Source organism: Acanthisitta chloris, unplaced genomic scaffold (genome assembly GCF_000695815.1).
Source record: "Acanthisitta chloris isolate BGI_N310 unplaced genomic scaffold, ASM69581v1 scaffold6319, whole genome shotgun sequence".
Taxonomy (NCBI): domain Eukaryota; kingdom Metazoa; phylum Chordata; class Aves; order Passeriformes; family Acanthisittidae; genus Acanthisitta; species Acanthisitta chloris.
Genome location: NW_008690733.1, coordinates 1 through 23,713, shown reverse-complemented (window position 1 = coordinate 23,713; position 23,713 = coordinate 1). Strand labels below are relative to the sequence as shown.

General features: G+C 38.2%; 1 protein-coding gene across 1 annotated transcript in view; it reads right to left on the bottom strand.

Annotated features, from left to right (window-relative positions):
* SNRK (SNF related kinase) overlaps positions 1-13,262 on the bottom strand; it is a 29,938-nt gene extending 16,676 nt beyond the window's left edge. Inside the window, exons 1-2 of the mRNA XM_009081924.1 lie at positions 13,164-13,262; positions 11,105-11,797 (exon numbers count right to left, since the gene is read on the bottom strand). Coding sequence (XP_009080172.1) covers positions 11,105-11,693 — 589 coding nt within the window. The 5' untranslated portion in view covers positions 11,694-11,797; positions 13,164-13,262. The remainder of the gene's footprint in view (positions 1-11,104; positions 11,798-13,163) is intronic.
* Between the last annotated feature and the right edge of the window lie 10,451 nt (positions 13,263-23,713).

Genomic DNA, 23,713 nt, shown 5'->3' with positions numbered 1-23,713 from the left:
CAGCAAGAGCAGACAATGGCTGAGTGTTTTCACTCAAACCACGCATCAGTCAAGACCTAGTGATTCTGATTTGGCCATAAGCATCAAACTGTGACAAGACAGTTGCAGGAGGAGATGAGAAAGATGTGGAGCAGCAATGAAATTAAAAGCCTGACATCTCAGAGCAAGGCTTCTAGAAAGAAGGAGCATCTCTTTATTAGAATCATAAAATTTTAGGAGTTGGAATGGACCTTATAGATCATCTAGTCCCAACCCCCCTGCCATAGGCAGAGACACCTCCCCACTAGACCAGGCTGCTCAAGGCTTCATCCAACCTGGCTTTGAAGACCAGCTAATAACTGACACCAGCTAATAACTGGGGAAAAGGGAAGAAAAATAACTAATAGTTTTAAGAAACAGAGGTTTTTCTTCAGATCTCCATATACTTGTGAAAACATATTTTTTAAACTTTTTTAGTGAATGCAGCCCTTACAGTATGTTATCAACTTGATATACCTTATGTCAGCTCGAGGGAAAAATCCTAGCTGGGACAGTTTCCTGCTTTCATACATTATCAGAAGCTGTAGAGAAGCAATTAAAAGCAACTAAGACATCTATCTACACTTTTACCTAGTCATTGAATGACACTGGCTCACTGAAGGGTTGCACCAGCACCAGAGTAAAACAATGCAAAGGAGAGTGGAGAACTATAAGGACAGGATTCAAATGCAGAGCAAGACTGGTTTTTTGAGACTTGTTAAATGGGTTGTGCCATTTAAAAACAACTCCCCTTAAGCTCAATGCAAATATGTTTTGACATACAGTAAAGAACTCTGCTGAGGTCCTACCTCTTTTCCACCTTCACAGCCCTGACACACCACTTTAAGATAACATATTAGCTATGGTGCCACGTTAATGCTTGAAAAAGGTTATCAGGTTTTAGACAAACTTCTAGCTATTGGAATAAATTTATTGCTGCGTACTTCAAACAGGAAAAGGAGCAGGTTTTGTACACAAAACTCCTTGGCTTGGACCATCAACTCAGCATACATTTTCAGCTACATTCCCATATCACAGCTTAGACCTCAGGTGCCAGTGCCAATCCTAGATCTGAGACCCTTAACTGAAGGGACACAGGGAAGGTTACAGAGACCCAGCTTTATAAGAGCAGATTTAAACACTAAGTTATTTTTCACTATTTCAAGTTTGATTTTACTACTCTTAGTAACTAGCAATTAGCAGGATGAAGTCTTTACGGAAACTCCTTACTTCTCCTCCCCTTCAAGGGTCATCTGATTTGCTCTCTTTAGAAAACTAATGGAAAAGCAGAAATTAGGCCTGACATGCTGCATGCAGTTACCATGCTTACAACCTGCAAAACTCCAAATTACATGGTGAAGGAAGGTACAGTTCTACATTGCAGTGGCCAAAAGGAAGGTCTCTTTCAAAAGCACAGGGAAGATCTCAAGGTACAATTAAGCCTTTAAATTGGGTACTAGTAACTTGAAACTGCCATTGCTTAAACAAGAATAAAATAAGAATAAAAGCAATAGTCGCTAGCTGCAGTAGAGAACATTTTATTGTTTACTGTTTAAATAATGTTGATCAGGAAAGGACCATGAACCATGACAACCAGTGTTGTGCATATGCAACTTCCTTACATAATGTGAAGTCACTGTCATAGAAACCAAACTGCATCATTAGCTGCATATACTACTCTTGGCTTAAACACAGAGCAGTCAAACATCTGTCACACTCCAGTTTGTACACTGCACAAAGGATATCCATACTCATCTGCTTCACCTCTGAGCTGGGCTCCACCATTTTCATTAGCCACTTAATGCTTTCTGAAGTTCTGGATTTACTCCTAAAATAAACACTACGGATTTCAGAAAATTACAGGGGATCCTTTTATCTTCACATTGGCTCAAATTTCTCATTGGTTCCTGAGAAGTCAGACACTTGTCACACTTTATATATGCTACGTGAATTTGTGATTTTAAGCCACTAAAAATCCATACTCTTTTTGGAATAGACACATTTGCATTTACATACATAATGTAAATTGAGTCTGCTTATTGAAGTTGTTTATTTCAGGCCTTGATGGGAAAAAGGGCTTTTTTTTCCTCCTAACTTAAATTTAGAACATTATAGTTATCTTCTACTAGAAGCCACTTAAGCAAAAAGGAAACACATCAACTTTTATGGAGATGACAGAAATGTTTACAGGTTTATTTTGCCTCTACAGAGGCATTAACAGAACTGTGGAAAAATGAAGTATGGGAATGGGCCCCAGTTTCCAGGATCATGGGTAGTAACTCTAACCACTGTTAAGACATTAAAGAGAATGTCACCAGCACTTCAGAGCAGATTTGTGGAAGAAAGCCCAATCCATAGAAACCTACTGAATACAAGCCTTGGAAGAGACTCAACACATCAGCAGTTCAATACCAAGTTCTTCTATGCAGAGCTGAATAGGAAAAAAAAATCTATAAAAATCATCAGCATCTCTGCACTCTGGGCTAGGCAGCACATGGGCAGTATCTGCAGACTGCTCTTTTGAACTGAAACACAAAAAAACCCCATCATCAACTACTTTCTTTGGATTGGAATTGCAGGGTGGAACGTTCACTGGGCTCAGGAGCAGGTACAGGCTGGTAACTCATGAGGATAAGTGGCAAGTATGTTTGTGCAAGCTGAAATTTAAGATCCTGTTCACAGCATAGGCTATGGAAAACTGAATGAAAACTCAAATGTACAGCACAGCTTCACATAACTGTCTGAAGAACCAAAACACAGTTTTAAGAACAAAAATTCATATACCAAGTCAAACACTGCAGAAAGTGAGACTTCTATTAGAAACAGGGATAAAAATTACATACTACAGTACAAAAGATAAAAGCTGGTATCATACCACTGAATTATTTGAACGGTGTTTGTTGATATATTGTGCTTCAAAAGGAGAACAAGAAAAGTATTTCCAGCCCTTGTGTAAGCTAAAAAGCTTAAAAAAGCTGCATCCTTTGCATAAAAAGTCAGTTGCAAGACAGTATAGAATAATTGTGCCAATGATTTCAGCACTGCCATGTGCAAAGACTGCTGGCAAATATGAAATATGCTCAGACTGTACCAGTTGTAAAATTTGAAGTGTATGGGTTAAGAACAAAGATTACTTCTTCACAGATACTCAGTTTTCAGCTGATTGAACTATTCTTTAATTTTTAATGAAAAAGGCTTGAATAAATTTGTGTGCTGACCCCCCTAGCTCTCAGAGATGCCACCATCTGTTAATTCAACTGGGGTTTTTATCACTTGTAAAATGGGATTTATTCCTCTCTTGCAGAAGGCTCAGAAAGAAAACATCCACTATCAGGACATTTTCAAAATTAAGAAGCAGAACTGTTTTTTTTGTGGTTTTAAAGCACTATAAATCCAACCAAAATTGCCATTAGGACACAGACAAGAGAATTAGGAGAAATATTTTCCTTGCCCCATCCCTCCAAAAAAGAACATAAATAGCAAATGGCATTCAGCAAATTATTTTCCTAATAATCTTATCTGTCTGGCAAAACAGTCTGTTCTATATAGTTATTTTATTTGACTAAGACATGATCATCAGTAACTAGTCTTATCTTTGGAAGCAGTTCTCATTTTCATTCAATCTGGCAACTAGTACTAGTTCTCTGGGGCCCCCAATGTAAGGAGGACATGGACCTGCTGCAGCAAGTCCAGAGGAGGCCACAAGGACAATCAGAGGGCTGGAGCACCTCTCCTACAGGGACAGGCTAAGAGCTGGGGCTGTTCAGCCTGGAGGACAGAAGGTTCTGGGGAGATCTTACAACAGCCTTCCAGTACATAAAGGGGGCCTACATGAGACCTGGAGAGGGACTTTTCAAACAAGAGCATGTAGTGATAGGACAGGGGCTGATGGCTGTAAACTGAAGAAGAGTAGGTTTAGATTAGATAGGAGGAAGAAATTCTTGACTATAAGGGTGGTGAGACACTGGCACAGGCTGCCCAGACAAGCTGTGTATGCCCCATCCCTGGCAGTGTTCAGGGCCAGGTTGGATGGGGCTTTGAGCAACCTGGTCTGGTGGAAAGTGTCCCTGTCCATGGCAGGGGGTTTGAAAACATATGGTCTTTAAGGTCCCTCCCAGCCCAAACCATTCTATGATTTCCTGATTTTTCCCTGAAGTCTATAGCATGGGTTTTGCTGGTTGCATACAACTATTAAAATACAAACAGCTGTTCTTTTATTTTTCAGTAACTACTGTGTCTCAAATTTCAGTAAGGATATTTTAACAAAAAACACCAGCATTGAAAGGTCTTACTGAACACATGCCACTGCCTTTGTTCTAAAACAGCCTGTTTTACTCCAATTCATTAGTTCTGCATTTAGAAATGCATGCTATCTCCTTTGGTTTCTGTTGTTTAGCAACATTCCTGAAATTACCAAATCTATATCAAAAACACAACAAACCCAACATTTTCTGCATGATTTCCAACACTACTACTCCAGAAAATAATTAGCCAATATGAAAAGCAATAGCAGTGAAATGTAGAAGGAAACTTTTTCCTATATAAAACATGTTCTCAAAATCATTGGACATATCAAAGTCTATACAGCACATACAGCTTATGCATGTTTCACTGTGCTGGTTTAGGCCTTTTTTAGTATATAAAGCCAATTTTCTCCTGGTACCTTAAAAATCCTTCATATTTCCTGATCAACTATCTTTTCCAACAGGTTTTGGCTGTACAACGTGTAATTTGTACTTTATTTATAAAAAATTAACATCTTAGTAGAGCTTTACACATGAATGCAAAACTTGGGCATCTGGTTTATAACTGAGAAGTACATCATTGATTTAGGTCCCACCAGATCTGTGTTGCCAAATTAGTCAGCCATGGGCTGAACACAATTAATCTGAGTATTTGTTTTAAACATACATGAAATCAAGCTTCCTGGCTGGGAAGATGTATTCATCATAATGAAATCTTGCTCCACAAGAGCAGTTTGAAATATTATGAAAACAGTTCTCCTATGAACACAGCAAGATGACTAAGAAATATCCCTGTACTTAAGTTACAGTTTAGCTGATATGCTAATAACTGAAGACTATCTTGACAGCTTCTGCTCTGTAGTTTCGCTTCGATAAATTATTCTTTGCTTCACCCAGCAGTTTACTGGTGAATGCATTAAAACTTTTGCATAAAGTAATCCAGAATGGAACATAAATTGTACTTCATAAATATTAGCTTGCACAGATTTACTGAGAAGCTATTAGGATCACAGACTCCCACCGCTCACTGCAGCCCATCACATCACAGCTTCACCTCTGAATACAAGGCTCCAATACCTGCAGCTAACACCCTCTGTCTGAGGCAGCAAAAGCATTTTCCTGTCAATACAGTAATTAGATTCAGGGGGGAAAAAAAGAATCAAAGGACAGCATACTGCATGAAATTGGACTCCCCTTTCATTAAAAATAAGTTTTAGTACCTGCATACAAGTTGCCACAGAACATAAATTCTTTGTTAACATGACATGAATATCCTCTGGAATGTCACTTTTTTAAAGTGTTCTACAACTAATTCATTCCATTTTCCTCCTCTAGAAAGTATAAAAAGACAATTTCTGAACATTTTTCAAACTTGACTGAGTTTTTTCAGCAATGTGAGATACAGAGCACAGCAGGGAGGAGGCAGAAAAGCATGGCCACTTACACAAGAACACAGGAGGAGAGCAGCACAGAAACATACCAGGTACTCACATCAATTCCTTCTGTTTTGCCTTAAAAAGCATTTGAAGCTGAAAAGTAGAGCACACAATGCTCCTAAAAATGCACTGGCAATGATAGTTGATGAATTTCAGTCAAATGAGTTTCTCTTACATAGAAGGTGAAGACAAGTGAGCCAGACTGAATTGATCTAACCTAAACTTACAAACACAAAAGAGAGGCAGGTCCTACCACCTTCCCCCAGAACTTTTGTCCAAGCTGCCTGTTCCCTTCACCTCCTTTTCACCAGCTTTTCCACTCAATGCTCAGGGAACAAACAGCTCTGCTAACCTGGCAAAAGCTAAGCCTGCAGAGAACAGGCTTTCCATCAGTTTCTGGTTTTCTAACAGTTTTCTGTCAAGTTTGCTGATAAAATCAGTTCATCAATATCCAGCCATGCAGCAGAGCGCAGTACATGAGAAGGGGTAGCTCTGCACTGACACAAGAGAAACAGAAGGGGAAGGAGACCTCTTATACTGGAAGCAGCTAAGTATTACACTTTTAGCTTTCTGCAGCCTTGCAGCCTCAAGCTCATTCCATAATATATCTAACTATAAATCTCCTGAAGTGTTGCAATGCAACATTAGAAAGGGAGATTTTCAAAACAAAACAATCAGAGAAGAGCTTTTGTAGGAATTCTTGCTTTTCATTTCTGTCAGATTTGGCTACAATCTGATTTTGAGCATGCTGAAACTCCAAAATGCTGCCAGGTATGCTAAATTATTCAATACTGTATATGGTTTGCAAGTATCTTACAACTTCTTTTTTTTTTTAACTCCAGTCTGTCAAATCTTATATTCAGTATTTTTATAGTGGAAAAGGTTACTGCATATAGCCATTGGCCATTGTGCTTGTATTAGTCATTCGGTTTGTGAATAAATATCAAAACCAGCTCCACACAGCCCAGATAGGATCACCAGGGCTACTCAGCTATACTCAAGCACCATGTAAACACGGCTGAGGCTCTGAAAGACCAAACACTCTCCAGCGACACTATATGCAAGGAAGAAGCCCTTGCAAATGCTTGATGCAAAAAGAAAACCATTTGGGGGATACTTTGGTATCATTCCTGTGATACCATTTAGACATAAAGTGGGTCTAAAAGCAGTATATCATCTCAGGAAAGTGAAAGGTGTATATACCAAAGCCTCTGTTTCCTTTAGTAATTGAAAATGTATGACTAGATAATGAACACGTACACTGTTTTATCATATTGACAGAAGACATCCAGCTGCAAGTTGTGCAAGAGAGCCAGCACTTAATTACTAGAGCAATGAATGTTATCTGCAACTTCCAAGGCAGCAGCAAGTTGGATTTGGACTACAAACTGCCAGCTGAGCAGCACTGAGCTACAGTAACCACAATATTCCTGTTAGTCATGTCTTATGAGGAACATCTTGCTACCATTCTCTTGGTGTTGCTGTGATGACAGACTGCAATGCTAAATAACTGTGATGGTAACTACAATGTTATTTATGTATTACAGTACCATTCTGTACACAAAATCCCAGTCTTACAACCTGAATTCGCCCATTTCTCATCCCCAGAAGAATGAATTTGCTCTGCATGTTTCCATACACCTACAAAATCACATACAGAATACCCAGCTACAATCATATAAACCTATCATAAGGGTCTGCATCTTCTAGAATTACTGTAGCCTACACAGCACTTCAGTTTGCAGAGATGCCAAGCAGCTAAAGTACAACTTGTTCTCCTCTGAAACAATCAGTTAATCTGAAAAACTCCAATTAAGCTTTATCACCTAGAAAAGAGGTGATTTCTATTGCTTTAACGATCCAACCTCTGTTGATGCTGGTAGAGCTAAAAGAAGAGCACTGCCAGAAGCATTGCTTTATTCATTCCCATCTCTAGTTATTCACTTCTGCATACTGCTGGAGCTCACTGGATCACACCACTGCTCTAGACAGAGCTCTGATCTAAAATATATATCCATTTGATTTACAAAATTAACTTTATGTCCAACAACAGTCCTCTCACTTTCCTCTGACTAGAACTAATTTTAATTAAGTATGAAAAAAACACTGGAAACTATAAGCAACAGAACTCATTATCTAACTCACTCAGCTTTTTGAAAAGCCCTGGGAACATATGATCATTGCCCAATATTCCTCTTGCATCATTAAAACTACAGCTTTAAACACAAAAGGAAATGAGAGACCTAAATTAACTAGCCTCTTTTCAAGTGTGAAAACTTTCAAGTGGCATCACAAAGGGGAGATTAATCCCCAAACTAGCTGAAACAGTTATGTTTTCATAAAGCAAGCTTTTCCATGATATTTATTAAGCATATAACTTAATAAAAGACTTGCCCTAAATATTTCAGCTCTTTATAGCAAGAGTCTTTTCCTTTATATACTCATTCTACTATTATTCATAAGGGATCAGAAAAGCCATGTTTGTGGCAAAAGTCTTTGGAGAAAAGACCCATCACATACCTTGATCAATTTTTTTTTTAATAATTTTTGCAACAACAATTTTACATAAATAAAAACAGGTGTGGGTTTAAAAAATATTATAATGAATGCAAATGTACCTTAACATGCAGAGTGTATAAGCAGGGCAATCCTTTTCAATTTGTCTTTTCAGTAAACCAACTTTGTTTTCAAGCAGCCAGATGCTCACAAAGGGGTAGGACCATGTCGTTTCTCTGGGGAAAGCATGACCTCATTTCTACTAAGGAGCTAGTTCTTAGATTGGTTCAGCTGTAATGTAATTTTATCCTAACCAGCAAAAAAATCTTTGCCATTGTCAGTCACTATTATTGCAATATTAATAGCCCCATTCAGCCATCAGCTGAGTGAGTTCACAGCACTTCAGTACCGTTTCAAGCTATATATACACACCTTGCACACTGCTAGCATCAAAACCTAACTGATGTAATTTCCTTTTTGAAAACGTCTGCTTCTGAATTTATACACACTTCTAGTCCACAAGTACGACCTCATCCTCGCAGGAAAGTTTAACTTTAAAGGTTAAGAAAGGTTTGCAGAAGCTTATTTCTCAGTTACATAATTACATCATCAGTGATATATTTGCCAAACATATGTTCTTTTAAGATTCTACATTTAAGAGTCCAATTGGGGGAAAGAGGGCTTTAAAGAAGTCCCTAATGTTTTTCTTTCTCCAATCTCTGCATTTAAAATACACAAATCATATTTAGAAACCTTACACAGTGTATCTTACCTTTTATCCCATAGTTAGCAAAGAAAAATCCAGACCTGTCAAGGTCATCATGTTATTGGCATCTTGTAGTAAATTTTGATATTTTTATTCTCTTAACTATCATACTGACAGTGCTTTATAGGTATTTCACAGTGCAATATAAAGTGATGAAAAATATGCCACCAAGAAAGTTAGGATACAAGCACTGCAATCAGTCAACTGGAAAAGAAGTATCCAGTAACTGAGATGGCACACTGAGGAGTAAGTAGGCAAAAACTAACCCCTGATGTGTATTTAAGTATTCTCAGAAATAGAGCTTAAGTGGCAACCTTAGACATCAGCTAGAAGAAGGGGGGGTTTTTTCCCCAGTTTTTCTACTGTTCACATCAACAGTGACTTGAACAGATTCCCCTGCTATGAATCTATTCAACCATTTTCTTTTAGTACTACTCAGAAGTTTACCTACCTAACTGCATACAAAGCCCTCCAAGACATTGTTACATTTATCATTAAGAGGCCCAAAGTGTGCTTTGTTAATTATATAATTCAGTTTGAACCATCTGGTCATGATGCTCCTAATTCCCCCTCCTCCATTAATCCCTATACACCTCCTTTTTTCCAAGCATCTTCTGTTGGGCAGGAATATCAAACCTTCATTTTTTGCTCATCCTCCAAAATTTGACTGCTATTCCATTTTTCAACAATTCACATAAGGCACTGTACAGAATATTTAACATGCACTTTTCTATCTAGTTTCAGAGGCCAATCAGTTACACTTATGCTTCAGGAAATTCTCAAAATAAAGAGACAAAGAACACTGCAGAACTCAGGAGTCAGGAGCTCCAGTTTGCCACTAATAAACCAGAACCAACTCATCTAAAACATCTGACTCTAAATAGAAATCACTTTGTAAGGCATCACTGTAGCATCAACATGGATTTGCAAACCCACAAATAACAGAGATCTAAACTTCCTAATTATAGCACACTTGAGAAAGTACTTTCAAGTCCAGAAAACCCACAGTACAATACCTATTCAAAATCAGAAGCCATGAAGTAACATTTAAATGCTTAGGCAAACAGTGTAAGATCTAGTAATCAAAAATATTTATACTGAAAATAATGCAAGAATTTTAGTTCAACAGTGTGCTTGTCAGCATATAAAATTAGCTGACTGTTTACCTCAGGTAAATTGGCAAAAAAATGGAAAACTCAGTGGTTGTAATGATGGTTTAAATTAAGACTACTATAAAACACAGCAAAACACACAGAGCCATGTATGGAGTCCTAATGGGTGTTATTAAGACAGCAGAAGTATCAGATACTGAGCAAGCAAGAACAAGAGGTATGCTGACTACCAGAAGCTATTTTTGAAGCATTGTTTGGAATTATACATACCTAAATCTGTTAGAGAAGTGATTTCCACCTCAACTAACAGATATGAACAATCTGTATGACTACAGGACAATATTCAGTGACTACCGATGTTTACAGCAATTTAAAAATCCCTCTGAATTACTTCTAATAGAATATACAAACATGCAGACTGATTTCTATATTACTATTTCTCTTACCTTTGAAACAATTGGGAGCAACTGGGAACTCATCCCTTACTTTCAGTTCTCAGACAAGAAAAGGCCAGAGAAGGGGAAAAGGGAGTTGAAGCTTTCTTTAATTCCCTGTCTCCTCCTTTGACAGCCAAGTTAGTACTTAGTACAGATGTCTTCCTACCACCCTGCAGCAGAAGATGCAAGCAGCCTGGGCTCACAATGCCATTTTTACATGGCTAAACTGAGCAAAGAACATCACTGGGTGGTTGGGAATTTTTGCAAGAGGATGTGGGGTCATGCTAAAAATAAATTAAAACTAGGCACTTTTCTGACAATGGTACACATTGTAAATTTTTCTATTAATAATAATACGGATGCAATGAGTATATTTGTACACCATTATACAAAAAGAATTTTTGAGAATGTTTGAGTATCTCCTTCAAACAGAGTTGCTCCAGCATTTAACTCATCCATAGCTCATCCAGGTTACATTACTTCTTGTCAGTTAGCTCGCTCCCACATAAGGCACTATCTTGAACCAGAAACAGAGTGGTACAACATCATGGTACTTAAATGCATAGATTACTGGTTGAATTGAAAGAGGACGTACCAACTGCTGGTGCATCATATTCATCCCCAAGTAAAATTTCAGGTGCAGAATATGCAAGAGATCCACAGCTTGTGGTGAGCTTCTTTCCAGGCTGAAATTTGTTGCTGAAGCCAAAATCAGTCAATTTCACAAGTCCTTGTTTTTCAAAGAAAACCACATTCTCTGGTTTTAAGTCTCTATGAACTACATGCAGTTTGTGGCAGTAGGATATAGCATGAACTATTTGAGCAAAATATTTTTTTGCCAGATCTTCATTCAGACCTTCTTCATGTTTCATGATGTAATCAAACATATCTCCTCCATCACCTAGCTCTAAGATTAGATAAAGCTTGGTCTGAGTGTCAATCACTTCATACAGCCGTACTATATTGGGATGCTGCACTAGTTTCATGCACCTAACTTCTTGAAAAAGGTGTCCAGTGGCTAGAGTGTCCAGTTTGGTCTTGTCAATTACTTTTACTGCTACTTTTTCACCTGTAAAGACATGCCGAGCAAGTTTGACCACAGCAAAATGGCCTCTGCCCAAAGTTTTATCCAAGTCATACAATCCTGCAATTTTTCCATCATATCCTCGTTTGAAGCCTGCCATTCTGTTTCAGAAGATGGATAATATTTAAGCTCTTTGGAAACTTGATACTTTCATATAAGAGTATCTGATGCAAATAAGTAGTCCATCATCACTGCCAAGCATACCTAAAAATAAAAAGACAGTATTATATATTTGTATAAAAACAAGCAAAATTATTATCATCTTATTATCCTAAAGTTACATTGGCACATTACTACAGATTATTTATGACATTTTCCAGGAGTTTTTGCAAAGGGTTTGATAAGCTATGCTTTTCCAACAGATTCCTACCATCACATCATCAGTATGTTTGAAGAAAGTGTGTTTCAACACTGCAATAATGAAAGTATCTCTGAAACTCAGTGGCCTTCATGTTCTTGAGTCAGAAACACTGCAAGCAGCCCTTGCAGAAATTGGTGTGGTAAGGACTGTTAAAACCGGCAAAGCTGAAATCTGTACTTTTTCCAGTTGCATTAGAAATCAACTGGGCAGCACAGAGTATTGACAAAAGGAACATCTTATTTTTGACTTATCTTATTTTTGGCATACTCCTTCATATTGAGCATGAAACAGCTCTAACACAAAGCTCCTGATGGCATGACTTTGGACTTCTACCCTTTAACAGCTTCCTGTTTAGCAAAGCTGAGAGTGACATACAATACTTAATTTTGTTACTCTAAATAGTTTGAGCATTAGCAATCAATACTGTAATGACAACAAATGAACAAAGCTTTACAGGCTGAAATGAATCATTTGGGTTAGATGTACTCTTAGTGCAAATAAAATTTCTTGTTAAATATTTTGACTGCAGTCATAAAAACTGGTGATAAAAAGTTTGCATGTAGGCTGCATATGTTCAGCAGTCCTGGGAATGAGTCAGGAGAAGGGAAGAAGAGTGGGAAGGAAGGGGAGGAAACTCAAGAGTTCAGCTTTTATGTGCTGAACTCTTGCTTACCAGGTAATTTGGCATTTAAGTGAACAAGACCTAACATATAAAATGTTCATATTCAAAACTGGTTTTGAAGGTCTTATGTCCCACTGCCATTTTTATTCACACACAAAACCTACTGAAAACTTTTCCTGCATTTTTTAACTTAGATTGAGCTTTAAATAAAAAACAAAAACTGTAGCTATCAAAAAGCTAACCACTTCTCCAACTTTGAGTGCCAAGTAGTTAGAAATATGAAAATGAGATGGCTTATTGCCAACTCAATAAAAATACAGAAAAAGTGGCTCTTCAGAATATACTTTCACAGTTTCAAAACTGAACTTCAAAAAGAAAATCTTCGAAAAGGAAGCTGGCAAACAAACAGCCCCTTACATTAGTTATTCTCCAGTCGAAATGTAAGCATTAGATTAAAAACACTCCCTGCTAAACAAGTTATTTCACAAGTTATTTCACAGACATTGAAACTAATGAACCAGTTTCAAATGAATTCAATTACAACGTTGGGGGTCCTAGGAGGATTCTCTGATGTTTAACAAGCTCACCTTACCGTTTCTCTCAGCTGGAGCCATGGTATAACCTCTTCTCTATCCAGCTGTCTGCTTCCACAGAGTCCATGGGAATTCAGTTTGAGATCTCCACCCCTGTAAAATTTGAATGAAATCAATCAACTTCCAAAACTTCATAATCTAGACAAGGAACTGGGTAAGTGTAACAAGCATATAAACACTGAGGTTTGGAGTTCTGTGTTTCTTTAAGATAGCAATCATGCTTTAACAAACTTCACTGGGTCTTGTATTGCTGTGTGCACCCTTTCATTCTGTCACCAAGCACTATGCTTCAGATGCTCTTCCAAAAAACCACTCCACTTCACTAGACGATGCCATAATATCAAAACCAGGGTTGACATATCTGCTTCCCAACACTTCCCATACTGCTCATCTTACAAAGTTTCCCCTACCACTCCCAGGTAATACCATCCCATGCCTACTCAAAGTAGAGTAACATTAAATTAAAGCATGCTACGTTAAACCAAATGCCCATGTCAAACACACTCCTACATGGTAAGTAACCTTTAGAAGATGCACAGGGAAGAACACAGTGCAATGGCAAATGTAACAATAAACAGTGAAACTCTCCTTATCTTGCAGAGATTCAAAAACTTTACATCTGAGAGCAGTGGCTTTGTGTTTAATAGAGCTTGATGGATTCCACCCCACCCCTCCCTGTGAAACTGAGCAGGTGCTTTATTTAAAAGCATGTGAATTTTTAGCATCAAGAACATACTGCAACAAAGAGCTGAACAGCTTAACTATGTGCTGTGAGAAAAACCACTTCCTCATGTTTGTTTTTAATCTCCTGATAATTTGCGCATCTCCTCATTCGCCGTCTGTTCCAAAACAAGAACTATCATACTCCATTTACCTTGCCCCAAGCAACTTGCAGCTTTAGCTTCCTCCCCTCCTAGCTTCAATTCAATCTCATTCAAATCCTAGGCTGGCACTCCTTTTACAGAGGTTATCCCACAGGCTTCAGCTTTCTTCTCACCTTTCTCTACACATTTTCTGGTTTGTTCTATTATGCTTTCTTAGGCCAATTTGAAGTCTTTTCACTACTACTAATGAGCATTGACATAATGTTTTCATGTAATGCTCTGCTACAGTTGTATAATGTTTCATCACACTGATCTAACCCCCAAAATGCAGACTAATGAGAAACAGTCCATGTTCACACATAAACCACCTAGCCTTAACCTGTATGAAGCAACAGGGGAGATACTAATCAGTTGTGCCCCATGTGGTTGTGTGACTCAAGTCTCAATTCTAAAGGGACTGCCACCATTTAAAAAAACCAAAACCCTAAGTAACAAAAACCCACTCCACACAAACATGCTTTAAGGAACTGTTGTCTCCACAGCACCCTAATCTGACTCCTCACTGCTTCTAGATTAAATAAATTAAAGGAAAAAAGGAGCACATAACTTAAAGACAACTTTAACTGTCACAAGGATATCATGCCTTCTTACAAATCTGTTTTACCCACTATGCCTTCCTGTAGTCAGTATCTTCTGCTAAACTACTCAACAGTTTCAGAACCCTTAAAAGAAAAAGAAAAGCTGTATCAAAAACCAGACAGCCATTCCCTATGCAACTGAAGTTAGCAACAACACAAACACTAGTGCTCAAGTCTTTGTTGATCATTTCTTTCTTTCATTTTAAGTAAAACCTCAAGATTTATATTTCTTTTAGCACAAATTCATCACATCCTACAAATCTGGCCCAGATCATCCAATGCCTTTTCTCTCTGAGAAGATAAGACTTTAAGAGAGATTTTCTGTTAAGCCTCGGATTAAAAAACAACACCTGCAGACAAAACAGTGCTCTTAGTGTATAGCAAAACCAGTTTTGTTAATGGAAGAGGTAAGGAAGTTGGAGGTAAAAAAGCCTTAGTTAACTTTGACTTAGCTTTTCTTTCTTAAGTTGAAGAAGGTTCCATCCCTGGCAGAGCAAAAGTGAAAGAGCAAACCCAGCCAGATGCAACAGAATGCAACTTGCTAGAATTTAAGTAACTGCAACACTCAGCAGTAAGGAAAGATTTACACTCATTATTTTGTTCACTTGGCACATTCTCAACCATCTTTGTACAAACTCAACAAGTGATTTAACTCCAAATCACAGAATATGCATAATCATCAACCTGTCAACAAATTTCCAGCAAAAATCAGTTATGCCTAAGCCATGGAGAAATACATCAGGCAGTAATCAATAGGATAAGAGCTTATAGAAATGGAAGAGCAACCATGCTTACTAATGTTGCAGCCCCATTAGCTGTAATAAAATTAATGCAGATTCATTAACAGTTCAACATAAAGTCTCCCCAATAACAGACCAACTAACCCTTAATTCTGTGGTTTTAAAATAAATCTCCAGAGATGAAGCTCTCACAGCTGAACACAGGAATCTTAGATGCACGCATGGTTTGAACCTACCAAAATTTAGCTCAGTAGTAGGAAGAGGATGCAAAAATGCCATAATATATATAGATACAAGCCTCGATCACAATTTAAATATGCTACTGAAAGGATCACAGTTGCTATACCAATACATTTCAGAGTAGTTTCTTTTTCTCAGTTTCTCTCTAGAGTAAGAAAGTAGAATTTTGAAAGTACTTAAGGATCAAATAAGAGCACAGTTTCACAAGATACCAGCTTCAGAGCTGAAGCCTCTTTGTGACCCTTTCTGTGCTGTTGTCTCTTTACAGTAAAATTTTGGGGGCAAACTGTAGAGGAAACCACCCAAAACTTCCAGATTTATCATCACTTTCTGAAACAGGATTACTTTTAATGATGGATTATTTCAGTGATCCAGTTTACTACATGACCTCTTGAACATTTTTACCAAATGAAGGCGCTGCAGACTACAGCACATGACAAAATTTCAACCAGCCATACTTTGCCAGCAAGCCAAACTACAGCCTGAGGAAAGGCATTCAAGAGACAGTTGTACCACAGAAAATATTTACCTGTCTTTTCATTCACTTTATCTCAAGTCCCTTATAACTACATTTTTCAACATTAGAGAGTTTGTGTTTTCTAGCTTGTGAGCTTACTAACCATCAGCAGTGTTTAATCCATGTGGCTAATTATGGGTTTAAAAATGCAGCTTTCCCTAACTATACCAGAACGCAGCTACGCCCCCGATACTCATTTTATGCAATGTAGACATTTACCAGTAAATAAATTCAGAACAGATCCTTCCCTTCCACAGAAGCTCATATAACTATCCCACAAAATACTGCAAACAGCCACTGTAATGGAGAACTGCAGAAGCTGTTTTGTAATATCACATGCATCTTATTAAGAAACTTAACAACAGTACCCTGATTCAGCCACCTCTAAAAGATGGATGAATAGATCTGTTTAGAAAAACAGCATGTTTCAGAGACATTACTTTTCCTTTAAGCAATTCAACCCATTCAAAAAGCTTCACTAGATTACACATTGCATGTAAGATCAGCCTAGTTCATCTTACCTTAATGTGCATATTAGCTTCTCACTTTAGAAAATGAGGATTCAAGGTCCCATTTCAACAAAATGTTGAAATACTATCAATGCAAAGACTTCCCTGCATTATCAGGCTAACAAGACATGAAAGCTGAAGTAATCTTCACTGGGACTCGTCCATCCACAGACAGCTAACCATTCCTGTCTCCCTTCACGATAAATGGAGATTCAGTCAACACAGATAAGAGTCTGTGATAAAACAAATTGCACCCTAAAGCAGATAGCCAAATAGATCAAATGAATCATTTCTTAAAAGCACACCCTTTCATTTTCTGTAACAGGTGTTTAGAATGAACAGCTCAATGGATGCACACACTATACACATCCACAAGATAGATTAAAGAAGTTTCGCCCTGTTTCTCCTCTTGTTCTCTTTTGTCTCAGATGAGTAGCAGCATCTATACAAATTATTTATTTACTACATAATTGTATGGTGAGAGTAAGACTTAGGTTCCTGTATTCCTAGAAACACTAAACCCGAAATTGGACATAAACTGATTATGGAGATCCAGAAGCAATTTTTTTTTACTCTGAAAGCAATTTGTACAGATCATTAGACTCTGAGAGCAAACTGAAGGAAATACCAACTCCAAGATAAAAACTGCAAGCATAATTTTTCAGTTTTTCCAATCTTTCCTATTAATTTTTATCTGTCATCCTACTGTAAGATACCTTCACAGGCTAACCCATGAGCCTTCAAAAGCAGTCTGTTACTACGTGAGCCACTATTTACATGTGACAATGTTACACCTGCACTTGTGTGTCAATCTGCTTTCCCCCAGAGGGCTTTTGATCAGCCTTCCTTTTATGTAAAGGTAGAAACAGGTACAAAGTGTTGCAAGAGTAAAGTGTGAAGAACATACACACTCAATGCATACCACATGCCCTGAAAACATGTCATGACTCAACTACTCCAGAGTATTTCAAACTTTTTAAGCTCCTACTACTCAATACTTCTTCAATATTCAAGACTCAATATGTGACTTAAGATGACAAGAACCTGTATTCTCCTTTTATTTCCATACACAGGTGTCACAGGCCAGCAGAGCCCTTCCTTCCCCACCTTTCTATGACCTAGGTCTTCACAAATACCAAAGGTACTCAAAGACAGTAATCGACACCTGCCCTACAGCCAAAGACTTGCAGATGCAGCATTTTGTGGGTGTGGAAAGACAAAATTCACTGGGGCAATGGTGCTATATAGCATATAACATATAAGGCAGTCCTTATATACACAACACCCAACAAAGATTTATTTTCCACTTTGCATGACTGCACCACAGCATACACACATCTTCCCTTCACTGATGACAAACCCCATAAACTCTCCTGCTCTGGGCAAGCTCCACAATAAGACGCTACAGTAGGTTTTTCCAAGGTGTACATGCACTTCTTTTATTTTCCTATTAGGCCTCATTGTCAGTGCCAGCATCAACCTCATACTGTGTTATTAAAATGTCAAGATGTACCATTCAGCATGGCTATATCTAAAATAATGAAGGTTATGATAAAGAGTTTATCAAATACTGCTATGTTCCAAACATAAAAAGAAGAATTAACCTGCACAATTTTATCACATTCCTTAGTTTTAAATAGTCTATAGAATTTTGCTCTGAAAATATATGACAGCTGCCAACAGCTGATGAAGTTTTGCCATTAAACATTTGGGAAGCCTGCAGTGAAATACTAGTGTTTCATTATTTTAGAATGTATTGCAGGCATTGGAGCTAGTGATGCCTAGCCTTAACTCTTCCTGGAATTCAGAAATAAAAGCAAAATGCTAACAAGAATGCTTCAAGTCCAAGGTCCATTATTCAGTGAACAGCCAGCAGCAGAAATATTTGGCAGGTCAATAAACTTCATCATTGCTTCTGAACCAACAAAAGGTTGGGAAGGAAAGAGGAGTAGTGTTATAGGTTTGAGAAGAAAGAAAAGTTACTAACATTATTTTGTAATAGAGTATTATGAGAGCCTGAATGGCCTGAGTTCTAAGAGCAAGATACTTTGAGGCAGCTCCAATGCATGAGAAAAAGAAAAATTAGAAAACACAACGCACAATTCAGGATATCATCAATTAAAGAATCTATTTATTTCTTAGACAAGGAATTCCCAAACTTTTAGATCTACAGATTGCTGTCTACCATCTATTTTCTTGAAGGTTAGTGCAGTCACATCAAGCACATAAAGTCTAACCTCCCTCTTTCACACAGGTTTGCAAAGCTGCACTGATTGGTATGTGGAACAATGGCAAACTAAAATTTAAAAATTGTGTTGCAGAAACCCTATGAGATAGCTGATATCTTTGTGAGAAACATCTTCAATACAGACAAGTGAAAAAAGACACTGGATCTGAAATGGTCCTTCAAGGCCTCCACTTTAAAAGTCAAGAATTTCTATTTCCTTTTTCTTTCACAAGTAGGTGAATGAGAAAAAAAGATACAGGCAACACTGAAGTGAACATATTACAAAACAAGCAGTAGTAACAGCGACATTATGATTACAGACTAGACAGCAAAGCTATTAGAGGACAGATGTGCTAGGAGTGATCAAATGATGATCCATTGACAAACCCATCACTAGCAGCCACTGGAATTGGTTCCAACTGCCTCTAGTTGTGAAATATGTTAAAAGCCCAAGATACTTTCACAATCACACTGATAATCGCTGTCGTTCACAAGGTACTTTCAATTTCTAAGAGGAGGTATTACACAAGACAAATACAATCTGCCCTATGAATTTAAGAACTCAGCAATAGCTTTACACCATTGGAAGTCCCCATACCAGTCATAGTTCCAGAAGCAATTAACTTCATGTTGTTTCTGTTTTCCTCTTACGTGTGCTCTCGAAGTCCACTAAGTAGCTAAAGTGAAAAAGTAATACAGACACTACCTCGTTCAACATATCAGATGCTTCCCCACTTAAGCTCCAAAGCTGATCCTAAAGTATTATTATATAGGAATATACCAGCTCTTCCCAAACAGCCACGTCTCAATTATCTTCCGCACAGTAGTACGTGAGAACATCTTTTGAGATGACTTGCTTCAAGTTCTGTGATATCTGCTAGTACTTTCTTTTAGTAACTGTAAATCAGTTACACAACTTTGCTCAGACCCTGTGGTGTCATGATACATACAAAAAACAGTTTCAGTTGAAATTGCTGTGTTTTGCAGTTCCCACTAACAGAAGCATTTCTCCTCAACTACAGAAAATTAACATGGGTGTCTTAGTTACATTCATAAACCTAATCAATCAAGCTCTGGTATTTCAGTCAACCATTGTACAAGCAACAGGGATAACTCATGGTAGCTGGACTCCCTAGCCCAAAATTATACTCTTCCAAGCCTGATAAGCAGTATCCAAGTAAATTCTTGAAGACTTTAATATTCTAAATCCCATCACATTTTCCCTTTTTCTTTTCTCTTCCCCCAAAATAACTAGGAACATGAAACTGATGAAGAAGTACTTTGCATATCAGACACAAGTCACATTATTGTGATTCATGATGGTATCACTACCTTGTAAACAGGATACTAAATCTCTATTTCCAGGATACTTACTGCAGGAACCTTGCAGAAAACAGACAATTCAGATTTCTAGTGCACCAGTCTGGACTCTTTTAGAGGATTTGCTTCATCTACTCCATGTTAATGAATTCTCATTATTGTTTCACCTTTTTCAAATATTTATTTGTTAACATTACCACATAATTTTGTCATGCCAGGCAGTGCAGCCAAGACCACTAACAGGAGACCTAAACATTCCACCATTAATCAGTGAACATTTCAGTGTGGCAAAGTATTTCAATGTTACCACTGTTTGAACACCTGTATCTTTGTGGTGCAAATTCAGGATGACAAATGTGATTTTTATTCTGTATCAAGGGAGGTGAAAGCATCGAATGCCATCTCAAACATGAGCACTCAGATGCAATATGTGTACATACTGCTAGTACCTGTTACAAGCAGCAATAATTTCCATTTAATTTCTTAAGAACATCTTCAAGGTCAAATGTCAGATATATTGCTAAACAGGTAAAGCTATCTGGTAACATAAAATCCAAGTAGTGGATTGACTTAACTTGCCTCGAGACTGACATTTTCCATCTAGGATGCAAGCTACTTAAACCTTAAGAAACTGATTGACCCCAACCTACAGTTATTCAGTTTCAATCCTTTATCCTCATTTATAGCATCCAAAATTAGTTAGGAACTGCCAAACACCTGAAATAAACCACACTTCAACCTGAACTAAGATTATAAAAGCCTAGACTATCATCTCTCGAGTAAAGTTGTTGTAAATCCAGTCAGTAACTAGATAGAAGACTGTTGCACAAAAAAATCACAATGATATGTGAAGAGTAACAACCAGTCTGTCAAATTCAGTGCAACATTCGTGTCCCAACACTGTTGCAGAAGATCCCTGTAACACAGAGAGATTCAGCTTTTCAGAAACTGAACATGTTCTGGTTTATGTTTCACGAGTGTAATTTTTTCTCATTAAGTTCTTAACATTGGTGACTCAATCAACTTATGTGTACTAGAACTCTGCCAGGGTGAATTATCCTAGAATTGTAAGGGAATACACAGTTTTTCAAATCCTCTTAAGCTCTTACATAATACTGTTATGTGTATTAAAACAACAGCTACTTTACATTATTATAGCAGCTGCAGCATTCCGGTTAAGTACTTGAAAGCAGTGCTACATGGAAGATGTGCAGAAGCACACAGGCTACTAAAGTTAAGAGCTTATGCAATTTAACATTACTATATTAATCACAAACTGCAGTTCAGCTCTATATCTCCGACCTGAAACATGTTTCATTGGTTTCTTATTTTAAGACATAATTAGAAAACACTATTAAGTAGGAATGGACAGAAATTCATCAAGAAGCTTTACAGCTACAGCATTTCCGTGGAATTCCAAAAGCAGACAAAATCCAAGAAAAGAAGTGCATTATTTCAGGAAAGGCACATGGTGAGGAGAAAAGCTAGCTGCACCAGGATACTGTGCCCTTGAAAGCAAGGCAGGCTAAGCAAAACAAAGGCACTAGTTTGGCATTACAGTTGCTAGTGGGATAAAAAGGACAATGACACACTGAAGGTGTAGACTGCAAAAGAATTGCTCAAATATGATATCAAAGGCAGCGAGTTAAAAGAGACCAGGTTGACCAGAACAGGGCACAAGAAGACAACTACTGCAAGCAGAAGATCTGCAGTAGCACATTAACATGCATACTCTTAACAGGCTATTTGTTTAAAATAATCAGAAAGCAGGCTATTTATTACAGGGCAGCCACCCACACCACACGGGACTATCAGTTCTCACAGCACGATGATTCAAGGAACAGAAGTAACCCATACAGAAATGTCAGTGTACAGAACTCAAACTGTACTTTCCTGCTTCTCACTTGTGTAACATGAAAACAAAAAAACATAAACCAGCTTATCACTAAGTCCACCTGAGATGTAATTTTCGCTTTTCTCTGGTTTTTTTTCTTGGAAGTCACCAGTGTGGATCATAAACATTCTCTTAAAACAGGCAGATGAATGTGCTGTTTTATATGATACCTTGCCTACCAGGCAAAGCTCCAGTATTCCGGGTAGCTTCTTTTCCCAACCACTTGGAAAAAATCATGCCATCATCATTCTACTACTTTTCTGGTCACCTAGAATGTTCAGGAAAAATGTGAGACAAGACTGGACTTAGCTTTTATTATTAAGCCCTCCAATCTGGATGTTTGCATGCACTAGAAGTAAAAGGGGCAGACATTAGTCTATTTAAGTTAACATTTCTATGTGTTTCACAAGGTAAAATCTGACTGCGCTGTGTAGCAATGACTGCTAGTTCTGGTTTGCTTCAGATTCCTTCTTTCTAAGGATCAGCAACAGCACAAAAATAACCACCAGCCGATTTCCCACTTTCTGCAATATAGCTGTCAAAAAAATCCCACCATCCCTTAACCCGGTTCCTAACGCTGCATGCCTTGAGAGAAACGCTTAATTCTAACACAATAAACATTTGCTTGTAAACACTTCTATACAGATTCTGTTTTGCTGAGATTCATTAAACTGGTCCTTCCCCAGAGCCTGAAGATCTAAATATGTCCATAATAAACAACTCCAAAAAAGCAGCCGATATGACTAAGTAGTGACTGCACTACAGAGGGCAGGCGTAAGCACATTTGCACGCAATTCATTCATGCTAGATGGCTGAAAATCATACAATACACTTCAGCTGCTCCAGGAACTGCAATGGCACCACTGAGGAAAACACTTCTTTGCCCACCTACTCTTAACAAGCTCTTCTAAGCAAGACGATCAGTAAGAAACTATCTGTGAATAAGTAAAACCCCAAAGCTATTTACATGCACGTACCCACATAAAGGTTTCTCCTTCACAGGTATTCCAGCATCCCTTACCAATAAAAATATCTGATCTGAAAATAGGTCACATTTGTCACCAACCACCCTCTGGCCAATATAGGCTTTTTCCCTAGTGGATATTCTCCAATACTTTATTCCCTCTACTTAAAAAAAAAACAAACCTAACATCCAACCAAAACAAAAACAAAACCGACCGCACATATCTGTCCTTCAACTATTACCAAGACTGCAACGTCAACCACAAACATCTTCAAAAGTCACCCCGGGTTAATTTAACTAGCGGGGTACAACCTGGGTGCCAAAACGCACCCGGCAAACAGCACAAAGAGCTCTATCCGGGACTTCACTAGTTACCCGACTGATTCCTCCAGTAATCCACAGGCAGCAAATTCAATGCAGTAAGTGCATTGACAGCAGCAAGACACGCATTGACAAAGACCGAGGGACACTTCCAGCCCCATCCAGGGACACGCCGCAGCCAGCGAACCTGCCGAGCGAACCTGTTGGCTCCGCACCCGGTTCCGAGGGGCAAGATGCACCGTCATTCCCTTAAAAACGCGCCCGTGGCCGGACCGCCCCTCTCACCGCAGGGCTCTCGCCTCGCTTGTTTATCTTTTCTTTGGGCTTTTTCCCTCCCTCCTTCCTTACAG